This window comes from Notothenia coriiceps, unplaced genomic scaffold (assembly GCF_000735185.1).
Source record: "Notothenia coriiceps isolate Sejong01 unplaced genomic scaffold, NC01 NC01_scaffold00036400, whole genome shotgun sequence".
NCBI lineage: Eukaryota > Metazoa > Chordata > Actinopteri > Perciformes > Nototheniidae > Notothenia > Notothenia coriiceps.
In genome coordinates, this window is record NW_011369101.1 from 218226 (window position 1) to 230248 (window position 12023).

Here is a 12023-nt window from a genome sequence, read left to right on the forward strand (position 1 = left end):
ACCCACTTATTACAGCTAGTGGTGTGATACTAGCTAATACATACTGTCGATTTGCAGTTTATAACAATTTCTCGCCTCATACTACTTTAACTGGAGTGTTATTCTACACATCATTATAATGTTTATTATGTACAGTATAAAGTTCTACTAATGAATCTATAATGTTATACCAACCCAACTCGACCTCAAGGTAATAACTCGAAGCGCAATTGCAGGGGGGTTGTCAGTATACTACTTCTTGCTTGGGTGTGGAACAAGAAAAATAATTAACATAATGGTTTAACCATCTAGTTTATTTATCCATTCGGAACCATTATGCGTTAAACTTTATTGATTGTATTTTATGTGTAAGACCATGAGAGAACTTCTTCCCTTTTTTTTTTAGATAATGAAGTGTGCTGTATAAAAATTTTTACTTACGGTAAAATCAAAAAAAACAATGACAAAAAGACTTTCGACTTGGACGACGAGAGTGTCTCTTTCTCCTTTCCGACACACCTTTAATGAAATGTAACACCTTATTCCACTGGGCCTACCAGACACAGTTTTACTTTCTGTCGGGTGTGTGGATGTAGGTGATAGTTTGGCACCCCAGAATAAGTAATGCACAACGTAAGAGATAGTTGTGCACTACAATACATAGGTACCTACATATTTCTCTTCAAGATGGCGTTTTCACTAAGAGACAGCCTGAAGGACGTTGTTTGTGGTGCGGCAATAGCACTAATGAGACTAACCGGTTTGTAAATCGTTTCTACAAAATACTCTTCTGCTAGTGATACACTTGTTTAGTCACAAGTTTGGCAAAGATCAGAAGCCGGAAAGGTAAATGTTCACCGATGACTTTAGTTAGAACGACGACAGACGTTAAATGAGCGCCCTCAACCGCCTGAAAAAAAACAACGCAAATGAAATTGTATTAAACAGTACGCGCCCCCGATTCGCGTAAAGGAACATACCGACATCGGATGTGTCGGTATGGACCTCGTCGGTGACTCACCGCCTGACCTGTAGCCCTGCAAGCCCTGCGTAGGGGTATCCCGGCCATGGTTTTCACCCGGCAGCCCGCTACATCCGTATGCCGCCCCCGCCCCCGCCCCCCCCCCCCCCGCCCCCCCCGCCCCCCCCCCGCCCCCCCCCCCCATCCAACCAAAAATTTATTTATACGCCCGCGTTAAAAGAGCAGGGAGAAGAAGGAAGGAGGGCTATCGTGTTCCCACACGGTGTTCCAAGGTATGAATCTGGGGTAAGAAAATATGGTATATTACATTTATAGATACATTATAAATCGTTACGAAGAATGGTAAAAATACGTCTATGTGACAATAAATAACAAGGAGGGAAGATTATCTCGTGTCAGGATCTAAAGGAGGTCTTGGGGTATTGTTCTGCACGGACATTTGAGTGAGCCGGACTTCCTATTTTCCGCCGGTCTTAGCTTCCCGGGCTTGAAGTGTTTACATGTGTTTGCAGATGCTTAATAAAAGTATATCTTGTACCTTTGATACCCCGTCTCCGCCTGGTGGACACACTGACGTTTGCCTCGTTCACGTGTACCCGCGGCGAGGCGTCATTCAGCGGGCTCTCCAGCTCACTCTCACAGGGCAACAAGTTCCAGCACCTTCTCAGTGAGTTTCCCGACTTGACGCAGCCCACCTTTTCCGCTGCCACTACCAAACACGGGGTAGAACACCACATTGACACTGAAGGCCCCCCTGTCTACGCTAGGGCCCGGCGGCTCAACCCTGACATGCTGGCAGTCGCCAAGTCGGAGTTTGTCAACATGGAGCGTCTGGGCATCATCCGCCGCTCAGACAGCCCTTGGGCTTTGCCGCTTGACATGGTCCCTAAATCAGCCAGTGGCTGGCGACCGTGTGGTGACTACCGCCGCCTTAACGACGCCACTACGCCAGACCGCTACCCGGTCCCTCACATCCAGGACTTCTCTGCACACCTGGCGGGCAAGCTGGTTTTCTCCAAGGTGAATCTTGTGCGGGGCTACCACCAGGTTCCGGTGCACCCCTCGGACGTACCCAAAAATGCGGTAATTACGCCGTTTGGGCTTTTCGAGTTCCTGCGTATGCCGTTTGGACTTAAGAACGCAGCTCAGTCCTTTCAGCGGCTGATGGATTCAGCGCTAAGAGACATGCCATTCATCTTCGTTTATTTAAACGTGGCTGAACCTGTCACTGTGGTCCTGCCTGACTCTCATCATACTGCTTCTCTGATGGCTCCCACAGGATTGTTGACATCCTCCTGGATTCATCTTCCTATTATAGACACATGCATTTCCAAATATTTGGTCTACCTACGCTTTAAAATGTATTATCTCTTCAATTTACACACAGCATCTATTGCACGTCTGTCCGTCCTGCGATCCCTCCTCTGTTGCTCTCCCTGAGGTTATTCCTCTTTCTCCATTAACTGTGGGGTTTCTTTGGAAGTTTTTCCTTGTACGATTTGAGGGTCAAAGGACAGAAGGTGTCGTATTGTCATACTGATATTTTGTACACACTGTGAAGACCACTGAGACAAATGTAACATTTGTGATATTGGGCTATATAAATAAACATTGATTGATTGATTGATATAAATCCACAGACAAAAATAAATAAATTACTTAACAGAGTACGAGAATTGGTCTTGAAGTTCAAATTCCAAAGATATTCAGTTTACTATTACTAATGGAAAGAGCACATATTCAAATAAAAAGCTCAATTAAAACTAATTGTCAATCAATTATTTACAGACATTATGAAGGGCAGGTACACATGTTCCGGAAAGGCTTAGGAGGATAGTTGAAAAGCAGCCTTCAGTTTAGTGTCATTATCAGGAACAGCATGGTCTACACAGGCTCTCACTATTCTAGGCTTTCACATATAAATGCATGGACCAGGTGTTTTTTGTTTCCTTGGAGGCAACATGTTAAGGCAAGCAACTTAGAGGTTCACTTCTGAAATAACTGTATTATTCATCCTGACACAGGCAAGAGATACTTCATGTATCAGAGAACAGACAGAAAACCGACTAAATGTCACTAGATTCTTTTTGCAAAACCAACCAAACTATTATATATACCCAAAGGGATCTAAAAATGGATTATACTTCGTGGAGGGATGCTATTGCTTTTTAACAATGGCCTTCAACATTGTTATACCTGACCAGTGAATGGAAGATGTTTACCGTGATATGATTAAACTTGCAATCACCATGTTAGCATCAATCAATCAATGTTTATATAGCCCCTAGTCCCTCTCCCAGGACGGACAGACGTGCAATAGATGCCGTGTGTAAATCTAAGAGATAATATGCATAATCTGCAATTTTCCAATCAATTACGCCTGGTAGGTTTTAACTACTAACTAATGTATCAGTTAAATTACTTGATAAATTGTTGGTATAGAAAGGACATTTAAAAAATGTTCTGATGCCTACTGATTTAAAATTCCTTATAAGTGTGACTGGGTGGAAAGCAGACAGACAAAATGTAGAAATACATCTTAGGGATGTAACATTGGTTAGAATCTGTCCCCCAATGAATGATTCCGAAGTGTTAAAAGGTATGGTTTGAATGATGATACTGCATATGCATGTACACTTCATATTGATTAACAATACAGGGAATTACAATTTGCATCTGACAATTGATAGGAGGTTTATTTAAGAGCCAGTGTGGGCCAATGGCAAGAGAAAACATTTGAAATAAATATTATAATACTTTATACACTCCTTGCTTTGATCTTCTGAATTACTGATATAGGCTAGGTTGTTGTAACATGGTCTTGAGGGCCTTATAATATAATGGTCTGGACCAGGTTATGCATAAATTGCATGTATATTATATATACAGTCTATGATAAATTGCCATGGTGATCTAGCCAGGTTAAAAGAGAGTATTTTCGTAGTACGGAAAACTCTCGCTTAAAAAAGGTCAGTAGCTACAGCCCTCTGAGTGTAGATAAACTAGATTGAAAGCGAGCCAGACGGGAGCCAAAACAAAGACACCCGACGGTTGCTGCTGATCGGTATAATGCCTGATGATATTATTTAAGGCAGTTTTCAATGTGCATACAGAAAACACATACATCATGGACTGATATACTGTATTTATTTTAAATGTTTGAAAAATAAAATAAAAACATTATTTTTTAAATGTTACACATTAATATTACAGACATTGTTTTCAGGCATAAGAGCAGACAGCTTGATACTCGGAGGTCCTGCCAGTTGTAGGCGCTTTTCCAAGCGAGCTGCAAAACACAAATCGATTGTTTATTTTGTGTTTGTTTACATTTTGCATGCGAACAAATGGCTTCGACTTTGCTGTCGCCTATGGTGGATTATTACAACGATGAAGAAGAACTTGATAGCGTGGAGGACGATGATGACCGGAGTTTCAGGGGAAGAGACTCGGAAGAAGGTAGCGTTTGACGAATTGAGCAAAAAACCCCGACGGGCTCTGTCTACTTGTTGGAAAAGAAACGGAAGCGCGCTTTAATTGCGTCAAATCAGCTATTTTTCAATCTAGCATTTAAAGTGATCTACAGATTAAGCTGTTTCACATTGCCTCCTAAATTAAATGTTTAACTTCCTGTTCCCCAAGCTGGAAAGCTCGTAAAACGCGAGCCTCGCCTACACGCAGTTGGCATGCTAGCTACATAACAAGCTACCACACGACCGCCAATCAAGTATCTGCCGAGTCAAGAAACATTTCAGAAGCAGATGATGGATACTAGCTAAACTGTGTGCAAGCGAATAACGTCTGCTGATGCAACAATTTAACCAACGGTTAAAGATAATGATATCACCGAACATTTGTTGTCATGCTAGCCCATCTATACTAACGTTCCCCGTGAGGCACCAATCAGCTTTAACCACATTATTGGGCATATTGCCTCTATTATGTAATACATTAAAACGGATCAACTCTTACTGCAAGTTTAATTAAACTAACGTTTGGTAAGTTACGTCGTTGCTGGAATAATACAGTTTCCTTCAAACATATTCCAAAAGGGATACATAGCGTTAATTAGCCAACCTGCTAAGTAGCGTTAGCTACACGCATTGACAGATCGGCAGGCAGGCGAAACCCTGCGTCCTGTGTCCACGGCACTGCCCTTTTCACACTATTCAGTGAGACAGGACGGATAGCAGTGAAAGAGAAAAGGAGACAACAGGAAAGCAAGGCGATGACAGCACAACAAGGTTAGATAGTTTCCTGACACTGACTTCCGAAGCGAGCAGCTGGACTTATTTCTTCCTCGCACGGGCATGTTGACGGCGGTGCTGCTCCTAACTACGCGAGCTCGAATCGGGTTACTGTTTAAAGAAGACGGGGCTAACTTAAGCTAGCACATTAATGCTAACCGAAAATGAAAGCTGCAGTGTCAGCTTAATGCAACTGGGCCTTACCCTTTTCTCCTGTCCGGTTTTGAAGGTAACACCGACTGGCCTAGGTTAGCCGGTGTTAATAAACTTGGCCCCCAAGTTTGCCACATCGCATTAGCCTTAACATGTTAGCTTTACCGTGAGAGTTGCCGTTGGACTGACAGCACGGCCAAGTTAGCCGGGGACCGTTTCTGATTAATCTCACCATGCGGCAAATGCGTGACACTCAAACTAACAGCTACATTTCTGTCTCTTGGCACATTAATGTAATTCGATTACAACTACAAGCGTTGTCTTCATCTTGCTAAACTCCCCGTTGTTGATGCGAAGATAGATAATGTAGGATCTTTCATGGCAAACTTGGATGTTCATTGTCCTATTATTACAAAGAGGGCAATCCCAAACAGGGTGTTCACCATTACCTTACCGGTGCCACGCACGTCCTTTGATCCGAGTAGACATCTGTTGTCTGTCTGGATGTAACCTGTTTGCCTTCAAGACTTTTTTTTTTATAACCAACTTAATGATTTTCTTGTGGTATAACATGCTGAATTGATCACAACAACAGTCTTTTTTTAGAGGCTGTTTTTAAAGTTAAAAAAAGTTTTATAATTGAGAGTATTCTTCTTCTTCTTTCATTACCTTTTTTCCAGACACGGAAGATGCCAGTGAAACAGACCTTGCCAAACACGACGAGGATGACTATGTCGAAATCAAAGAGCAGTAAGTGCTTTGCTAACCATGGGTCAGCTGTTTCAATAAAAGTCATTTGTAAGTCAAGTTTGTTTTAATGTTTACAAATTATAGGAAAATATAAAACCATCTCTGTTTTATTTCATGCAGAATGTACCAAGACAAACTGGCCTCTCTGAAAAGACAGTTGCAGCAATTACAAGAAGGTAATCCATTGGATTTTCCCCCTATAACAGAAGTGTGGCAGGATTTTTCCAAATGTGTATGACTTCTGCTCTTCATAGTGTGAGATGGGATAAATGTCCTGGTCGGGGTTCATTTATATTTTGAAGCTATGTGTAGATATAATGCAGCTATATCCCAAATGATTATTCATGTTGATGCATTACATCATCAGGACACAAAGGCAGTTCAAAAGGCATTTTAAGAGTCGCTGTCTCTGGCCCAAATGAAAAATAAACTGATAAATCGATACAAACTGATGACAAACATAACAGGGAGGCTGTGGCTCAGTGGGTAGTGTGCTGGACTTGGAATCAGGCGATAGCAAGTTCGAGTCCCACTGCAGTCAGCATGTCGTTGTGTCCCTGGGCAAGACACTTCACCCCAAATTGCTCCTGTGGGGATTATCCACAGTACTGAATGTATGTAAGTCACTTTGGATAAAAGCGTCTAACAAATGACATGTAATGTAATAAGCAGTGCATTTTGTTTAATTTATTCTGTGTGTTGATGACTGATTCAAAGTGTTTTTAAATAGTAAGTTGACGGTGTAGAAATTGAGGTGACATGTTGTGTTGCAATTTAGGTGCACTGACAATTAAATCTAGTCTAGACTGTGGGTGTACAACTAAGTAATAAAGGATACCTTACCATTCTTAAGTCAATGTTGTAATTCCACATCTTCACATTTGTTTTAAAAACATTTTCTTTTTCAGGTACATTGCAGGAGTATCAGAAAAGGATGAAAAAGCTGGACCAGCAGTACAAAGAGAGACTCCGAAATGCAGGTTAGTGACTGTTCTTTGCTTCACCAAACTTGACCAATTGCAAAAGCTTATGACTACAAAGAGGACAAGTGTGGCTATAGCAGCATTATACACAACGAGATCAGATTTCCCTCATGGCTGCCGTCATAGGATTTGTTATAAAGTTGTTCTACAATTACTGCAGTGTTATAGTAGATGTTGTGGTCGACTGTATCCTTGACTCCTAGTCATTTTCTCCTGCATTTTATTTTTTATTTGAGTCTAACAAACAAATTATTGCCTTTTTTTTTATTTCTGAGGTTTTAAAATAGTAGTTTTGAAATAGAGTATGTTGTTTAAAAAATAACCTTCATTAAAAATGTCAATTCACAAAACAAATGGAGTGGGGTTCTGTGTTTACATTTAGTGTGTGCTCCAATGTCATGACTGTCCGATTTAGGTTAAAAGAAGATTGGATAAATAAAGTGAGCTGTTAGATTAAAAACAGCGTACAATATCATAATTAAAAGTATAGGTTCTACACAGACATCATCAATTTGTAAACGTGCAAGAACAGATCAAAATGTCTCAAATGGACTGAGTCATCTTCCTCCCTTTGCTCCAAACCCATTCATCTTCCATCATTTGACAGTTTTAATTATTTTGATTACTTTATTTTGATGTCCCAGCGGCTTTGGTCTGATTAGCTTTTTCATTTGCCAGCTTTGTGAGCCAGAATATTCAGTGCCTAAGTTTTTGCTAATCATAATGACTTGTTTGTTTTGCCCAGAATGCAATGCAACAAGTGCTTTTATGTTAATTGGTGGCTGCTTAATGTTGGTGTCCTTGCTGTATACTAGGGCTGTAGCGATACACTAATCTCACAATACGATACGATACACGATATTGAGCTCACGATACGATATATATCACGATATTCAGCCAACGATACGATTCGATATAATTCGATACACTTACATCATTTTCTTAAAGATTTTAAAGGGACAGTGTGATTTTGGTGACATCTTGTGAGTGTTCCATTGATTTGGATTGAATTAATTCAACTGAAAACTGAAAGCATCAATTATACAATATATGGCTCTGACTAGACAGAGAGTCTACAGCTTGCAAATGCTGGACAAAATGACTCAAAAGATGTGGTGAGAAAATTTGTTTCATTTATTGAAACAGTGCCAACTGTAGCTTACAAGCCTTTGAAACGTAAGTACATAAAGTGCAGTATCACAATGGACAATGGAGAATTAAAAGGTGCAGCAGGTGGCCTGTTCTGAACAGATTCTTTTACAGCATTTTTAGCTTAACACAGAATATGAGGTAGCCAATAATTCAAGTCACTAAGAACAACATTTAATGTAAAATGTACCTGCCAATAATTCAAGTCCAAAGGAGTAACATTTAAGCCAAAAACACTAAACAGAAAGGCTCCTCTCTACATAACTGCATCTACATTCTCTTCAGATTTTTGTTCAGGAATATAATCTGATCAACGTGGTCTGGGAGAAGTGCACTTCTCTGAGCAGTGACGATGGCCCATTCCTTGATCAGATTATATTCCTGAACAAAAATCTGAAGAGAATGTAGATGCAGNATACACCTGAACATCAGCAGGAGAGGACTCTTTAAAGTAGAGAGACTACATACTGATATACACCTGAACATCAGCATGAGAGGACTCTTTAAACTTCTATCTTTTGTCGTTCTGACCACAAACATTTCTTTTTACTTTCCGTTTGTACAAACAATTTCAACCCTGTTATTTGAATGAATATTTCATCACATCAGGCTTTTTTGTCCGGTCTTTAGGTCTAGCCGTTCGGAGCAGACTGCAGACGGTAATCTGTTTGAACTTTAGTTAATTCTTAATAATACTCTGCCCTTTGCTTCTGCCTCAGAGAACAGACATCGTTGCTGCTCGACCACAATGTGTTGCGTCCTCTGGAAAACACATATTTTATTTTCAGGACAGTTCATTAAAGTGTTTCTCCTTTGTTTCAGTGTTTCTTTCAGTTAGCAGACGATGCAGTAAGATGCATTTAATAAAAAAACCTTTCAGCCAGTGTAATAGCTGAATAACCATCAGCGCAGTGTGCAACTTCAACTTCTAAGGAAAGCCATTATTACAAAGAGCTAGAGGAAGCACTTTATATTCTCCATCAGGCTATCTAATTAGCATATTTGTCTTCTTATCGTCACAGTTTCCTGCAGAGGTTATAGGTGGATCCATCAATATGTCAGCCTCGGTTCATCTTACCCACCTTTCTGTCTCTTTATTTTACTCACTGTCACCACCTTTCATTTATCTGTCTCTTCCTCTGCCCTTTAAAGTGACTTCCTTCATCTTTGAGACATATTTCTGCCTTCTAGGGCTGCAAAAAAAAATTCTAAATGTTGTCAAAATCACAGTTTGGACGAGTGCCATATCCAACAAACAATACACAAGACATGATGAAGACATGATGAAGACATGATGAAGACTCAGGCTCATGGTAAATACTTGTTACATGTTTCCTTCTCGAGATTTCAGTGGGAATAGCCATTGTTCCAACCACCATGCTAGCCAGCTTTAGCGCGATTAGCTTCTACAAGGCAGCTACGGTGACTTAATGGCAAGAAAACTAAAACAAAATCTCTCTCTACAAGAAAGCTTAGAGAGGACACAGCTTAATAGGTTACTAATAGAAGTTATTAACAGAAAAACAAGCAGTAAGATAAAATAAGAACGGTTCAAGTTGAAAATAGTACAAGTCTAGCAGGAGGAACTGCAAAAAGCTGCATGCACGGTTGGCGCTTATGCACTAGAATAAAAATAAATAGAAAATGGCAAAATCACAATTAGTTGTTTGTTCCAAATCCTCCAGCCCTAGTGTCTTGTATATTGTTAGAAATTAAAATCAATGTTTTATGGCATAATTTAGTTAGAACATACCGTCAGTTTAAATGCTATTTTATACTGAAAAAACCCGGAAGTTCTCAATACCAAGGTTTTATTCTGAAAATCCTTCATGACGACATCCGGGACTACCGTCCATTAGTATCATTAAAGTGGCTATTGACGCCGTTAACATGTGTTACATATAAAGTTATGAAAGAGACCTCCAACCACGTTCCCAACTCTTTACGCCGGAGTGTAATTGGATTAGCAGAGGGTGAAAAAAGCGACTCCTGGTGGCTGATAAACACACAAGAGGTAATTCACTGGAGGAGCAGGTCATCTCTCTCCTTCTGTCTCTTTTTTTCTCTAAATCTCCTAATTTTCTCAGTGTTTTCCCAGCCCGACAGTGCTCACAGTGATTACAACTCATTAAACACCCTCTATTTCACTTGTCTGGCTGGAATAAACAAATAAAGGGGCTTAATCCAAAAGATATTGAGCAAGTAGCCATGGCTGGAGGGACGGGGAATAGGCGGTGTATGTGTTCAGGGGGTGTGGAACAATTAGGAGGATTTATGTAAAGTAGAAGCTGGCTGGAGGCATTACGCAGGAGGAGGTAATAAGCTGAGGCTAATTGTTGCAAGTGAAAGTAGATCCAGATGAGAACATTTGAGCCGATTTCTCTCGTAGGTGTAACGACTTTTCCGTCTGATAGAGCGTTATAATGCACGCCCTCCAGCTCCTGCTCTGAAACACCTGAGGTGATTGTATCCGGCCTGACAGCAGAGGTGCCGTTGGAGGTGATCAGGATTCAGGTGCATCATTCATTCTGTGGTAAACAGCGGAGCTCAGCTCTTTGCAGCAGCTTTTCTCTTGTGTCGAATCCAAAAGCTTTTGTTGAACCAATTACTGAAACACATCTCTAACAAATGAATGCTTGGATGGATGTTGTATTCATGTGGTGCCATTTGTTTGTCTCTTTAAAGGTCAAACTGCAGGACATAATGGGATTAAGACTGATTCAACTCATTAACATGCACCCTTTGCTGCTTTGTGGCCCAGTTCTCAGCCAGGAATGGTTTAGTTGGGACAGAGAATGGATTGTAATTCTGCGTTTAAAGACACATGATATGTAAGTCTTACGATGTAAATTAGTCGTGGATCCAAATCGGCCACACATGTTTAAAAAACGGTTTATTAGTGTCTTCCAAAACCGTTATTAGCATTAGTACATCAATGATAAATATAAGAAGGACCTCTCGTCCAAGTTTGCTTTAAAACTAAGACTGAAAGACTGAAAACAAATCTCTCTGCAAGTACGTTTAGAAAGGACACAGCCTGATAAGTTAAGAAGTTATAACAAAAACACAGCAAGTAAGATCAAATATGAAAGGTGGAAGTTGACAAATCTAGCAGGAGAAACTGCAACAGGCTGCGTGCACGGTTGGCGCATATTCACTAGAATAATAGAAATAGAAAATAGTAGGGATGCACCGAATATTCGGCCACCGAAAATTATCGGCCGAAAATGGTTAAAAAGGCCTTTTTAACCATTTTCATTTTTGAAATATCACCGAATGTCAGACAACAGGGTTACGTTGATCATACTCCGCATATTTGTCCGGGTGTTTTGATTTCAAGTGTTGGAGTAATCCCGAAGTGGTGAAAGTCTTTGCAGTTACACCCCCTCGAGAAATGTCAGCTGAACACGTTTTACAAATCGCAATCCGCGCCTCTTTCTCTGATATTTTGAAATATCTCCAAGCGCCAGACATGTTGGCTGTGAGCCAGCCGCGAGCATGGTCGCGCACCGTGCTTGTCGCCGCGTTTTGATTACGTCATCACAACAACACGTTAGCTTACCAACGTAACCCTGTTCTCTGACATTCGGTGATATTTTTTCGGTGCTAGAACCCTTTCGGCCGAAAGCCGAAAGAGCCTTTTTAACCATTTTCGGCCGATAATTTTCGGCGGCCGAATATTCGGTGCATCCCTAGTAAAGATAACATGACACAATACAAGAGCAAAGCTACTATAGGACAGCAACATGAACCAATCTGTCACCTGACTGGATAAATACG

General features: G+C 40.7%; 3 protein-coding genes across 3 annotated transcripts in view; 1 reads left to right on the forward strand and 2 right to left on the reverse strand.

Moving 5' to 3' along the window:
• The window catches only part of LOC104963762 (forkhead box protein P1-like), a 924791-nt gene that overhangs the window by 82977 nt on the left and 829791 nt on the right, over positions 1-12023 (reverse strand). The window lies entirely within an intron of this gene.
• Positions 1-12023, reverse strand: part of LOC104963749 (mitochondrial import receptor subunit TOM40 homolog) — a 666013-nt gene that overhangs the window by 13410 nt on the left and 640580 nt on the right. The window lies entirely within an intron of this gene.
• LOC104963748 (sin3 histone deacetylase corepressor complex component SDS3-like) lies at positions 4141-7158 on the forward strand. The gene is made up of 4 exons (XM_010792393.1): positions 4141-4420; positions 6042-6111; positions 6232-6287; positions 7020-7158. Exons 1-4 carry the CDS (start codon positions 4309-4311, stop codon positions 7094-7096), a joined length of 315 nt encoding a protein of 104 aa, XP_010790695.1. The 5' UTR covers positions 4141-4308; the 3' UTR covers positions 7097-7158.

Coding starts and splice junctions, on each gene's coding strand:
- LOC104963748 (XM_010792393.1), top strand. CDS start 4,309: ATGGCTTCGACTTTGCTGTCGCCTATGGTGGATTATTACAACGATGAA. Junction 4,421..6,041: donor GGGAAGAGACTCGGAAGAAG/GTAGCGTTTGAC, acceptor CCTTTTTTCCAG/ACACGGAAGATGCCAGTGAA. Junction 6,288..7,019: donor GTTGCAGCAATTACAAGAAG/GTAATCCATTGG, acceptor TTTCTTTTTCAG/GTACATTGCAGGAGTATCAG.